Source organism: Gavia stellata, chromosome 28 (genome assembly GCF_030936135.1).
Source record: "Gavia stellata isolate bGavSte3 chromosome 28, bGavSte3.hap2, whole genome shotgun sequence".
Taxonomy (NCBI): domain Eukaryota; kingdom Metazoa; phylum Chordata; class Aves; order Gaviiformes; family Gaviidae; genus Gavia; species Gavia stellata.
In genome coordinates this window covers 9,285,169-9,288,342 of record NC_082621.1, presented here as the reverse complement: position 1 = coordinate 9,288,342, position 3,174 = coordinate 9,285,169, and the positions used below count along the sequence as shown (strand labels likewise).

At 41.6% G+C, this 3,174-nt stretch overlaps 1 protein-coding gene across 1 annotated transcript; it reads left to right on the top strand.

Annotated features, from left to right (window-relative positions):
• The first annotated feature begins 278 nt into the window (after nucleotides 1-278).
• On the top strand, nucleotides 279-1,214 carry LOC104251182 (olfactory receptor 9S13). Its single transcript, XM_009814291.2, has one exon. It carries the CDS (start codon nucleotides 285-287, stop codon nucleotides 1,212-1,214), a length of 930 nt encoding a protein of 309 aa, XP_009812593.1. The 5' UTR covers nucleotides 279-284.
• Nucleotides 1,215-3,174: the final 1,960 nt, after the last annotated feature.

Sequence of the window (3,174 nt, the reverse complement as noted above, 5' to 3'; positions counted from 1 at the left end):
ATTGTAAAGCAGACCTTTGAACTAGGTTGGATGAGCTGCATGCAGAGTATTTCTTTACACTGAAGAGAGTATAACAGGGCAATTGCTTCATCTGTAAATGAATGTATTAGGAAAATCTTCAGATATAATAGATTGATCCATTTTCCGTTGTTTTCCACCGTCTCTCTATTTTTCATATTTCTTACGTTTCATATATGTTGTTTATCTTATTCTTCTAATTGCTTCCCCAGGCAAAGAGTCCATTGCATCCTAATTTCTTATTTGATCATCATCTGAAAGGAAACATGGAAAACCACACCAAGGTAACTGAGTTCATTTTGATTGGGTTCAAATCTCATCCAGGATCACAACTCCTTCTCTCTGTTCTCTTCTCAACAATGTATGTTGTCACGGTGGTAGGAAATGCCTGCATGATCCTCATCATTAGAATGGACTCCAAGCTGCACACTCCCATGTATTTTTTCCTAGAGAACTTGTCCATCTTGGACATCTGCTATTCCTCTGTCATCACTCCCAAAGCAGCACTGATATTATTTCTGGGCAGAGGAATCATTTCCTACAATGGCTGTGCATCTCAAATGTTCTTCTTCTCTCTCTTTGGCACAACGGAAGCCTTCTTCCTTGCTGTGATGGCTTATGATCGCTTCACTGCCATCTGCAATCCACTGCTGTACAAAATCATTATGAATAAAAGACTATGTGTTTTCATGGTGGTGGGCTCTTATCTGTCAGGCTGCATCAATTGCATCATCCAGACAGGCTTTACATTCAATTTGTCCTTTTGTGGGTCCAAAGAAATAAACCACTTCTTCTGTGATGTTCCTGCAGTGATGCATGCCTCCTGTTCAGACACACTTGTCAATGAAATAGTAATGCTGGCTCTATGTGGATCAATTATCATGGGCACTGCCTTGGTGGTTTTTATCTCCTATGGTTATATAATCATCACTATTGTCCAAATGCCTTCAGCTGAGAGCAAGCGCAAGGCCTTCTCCACTTGCTCGTCTCACATGCTGGCCGTCAGCTTGTTCTTTGGGACTGTTTTCTTCATGTATGCTCAGCCTGGGGCCACATCTTCACCCGACAAAAGCAACACCATCTCTATCCTCTATACTATTGTTATTCCCATGCTGAACCCTTTCATCTACACCCTCCGAAACAAGGACGTAAAAGGGTCTATGAAGAAACAGTTAAAAGGGAAAGGCTTTTTTTAGTACCTTTACTAAGGATAAGAATGACCACAGCGTCCAACTCATCCAACTTGCTGTAGACAGATGTTTAGAATGTAAAACAAGGGACATCAGGGCTTGCTTTTAAGCGTCTTCTGTGATTATAGATGGTCAGTGTCATGGATGAAAGCAGGAGGTATAAAAGAAATCGAGGAGAATTAGATCAGATAAAGGTGTGCATTCATTTAAGAAGACTTAGACATTTACAGTCTGTCTGAGGTGTAATCTAGAGTCCTTTTATAAACATTCAAAAGGCACAAGCATTTTAAAGCCATAATTAATGCAACTGTGTATTAGACACCTAAAATAGGACATAAAACTCAGACTCTGGTAGTGCCTTATTTCTGTGTATTGGAACGCAGCCAGTTCAGGTGGAGACATTCTCACTGTAAACATCCGAAGATAAATTAGGTCAATCAAGAATGAACTGAATGATTCATTTGTACTGGACTCCTCACTTTTTAAACTATTTTTTTCTCAATCTTGCTTTTAATCACTTAGAAATGAGTGGAACCACTGGAATTTGGGTTCCGACCATCAAGAATTGATGGAGAATTGAAATCTTGTGTCTGAAGTGCTCTCTAACACACAAAACAGAAGAGTAATATAGTGCTGAATTCTGATTCCATGTGTTTGTGTGCATGCTTGCATGAGTGTTTGTAACAGGATGGGAGCTATTTCTGTGTGATAGATAAGCTTGTAACAACACAATCTGACATGGTATGAAGATAATATGTTCAAGTTCAACCTTAACAGCTGCTTTCAGTGGTTTGAAATTCCGGTAAAAAAATGCACATTTCAAAAAATACCAACTTGAAACTTTTGCATCAAGTGTCTGAAACATGACCTCTTGAGTTATTATGTAAGCACTATCCTACCAGAAGACTGCTCAGTTCTCAATATACTACAACATAAAAGGAAACTATACTATAAGCTCAAATGCAGATGCCTGTATTCCCATCCATACAGAACCATCCTGAACTGATGGAGAAAGTACCAGAGGAATACCCCTCTTGTGTAGACCATGTACCATAGGTATTTCTATGAGCATTTTCTACTGACCACTATTGTAACTTCAGTGCCCACTAGTCTTCTAAAGGATCTAAACTAGTAGAAAACATCTGCAAACTGTGTATTTAAAGACATTGGGATGGAATGCAGTTCCACTTTCAGATATCAATGTTCAGGTACAATCGAGGTCTCTGCACCTGAAGGTTAGTATTTTCTAGCAAGCTATTTGGCTCACCCTGCTATAGACAAGCCTCAGCCAGTGGTCCTTCCTAGTTACCACTACCTTTGGTAGTTAAAAAACATTAAGTGGTATGCACGTTTCATGCCATTTGACTTATGCACCAGAAACACTCCTGACGTAGTTTAATTTAATAATGCAGATAGACAGAGCCTGTACACACAAATCCTAAATACTACTTCAAGCCCTTGTTCTTGTGGGGGACTTCAACTTACGAGACGTCTGCTGGAAGTATAACACAGCCAAGAGGAAACAGTCCCGGAGGTTCCTGGAGTGTGTGGAAGATAACTTCCTGACGCAGCTGGTAAGCGAGCCTACCAGGGGAGGTGCCCTGCTTAACCTGCTGTTTACAAACAGAGAGGGTCTGGTGGGAGAAGTGAAGATCGGAGGCCGTCTTGGGCTTAGCGACCATGAAATGATTGAATTCTCAATTCTTGGTGAAGTAAGGAGGGGGGCCAGCAATACCACTACGATGGACTTCCGAAGGGCAGACATTGGCCTGTTCAGGACACTGGTTGAGAGGGTTCCTTGGGAGACGGTCCTGAAGGGCAAAGGGGCCCAGGAAGGTTGAACGTTCTTCAAGAAGGAAATCTTGAAGGCGCAGGAGCAGGCAGTGCCCATGTGCCGTAAGAAAAGCCGGCAGGGAAGGTGACCGGCCTGGCTGAATAAGGAGATTTTGCTGAGACTCAGGGAAAA

Excerpts from the sequence above, each read along its gene's own strand:
- LOC104251182 (XM_009814291.2), top strand. The coding sequence starts at position 285 with ATGGAAAACCACACCAAGGTAACTGAGTTCATTTTGATTGGGTTCAAA.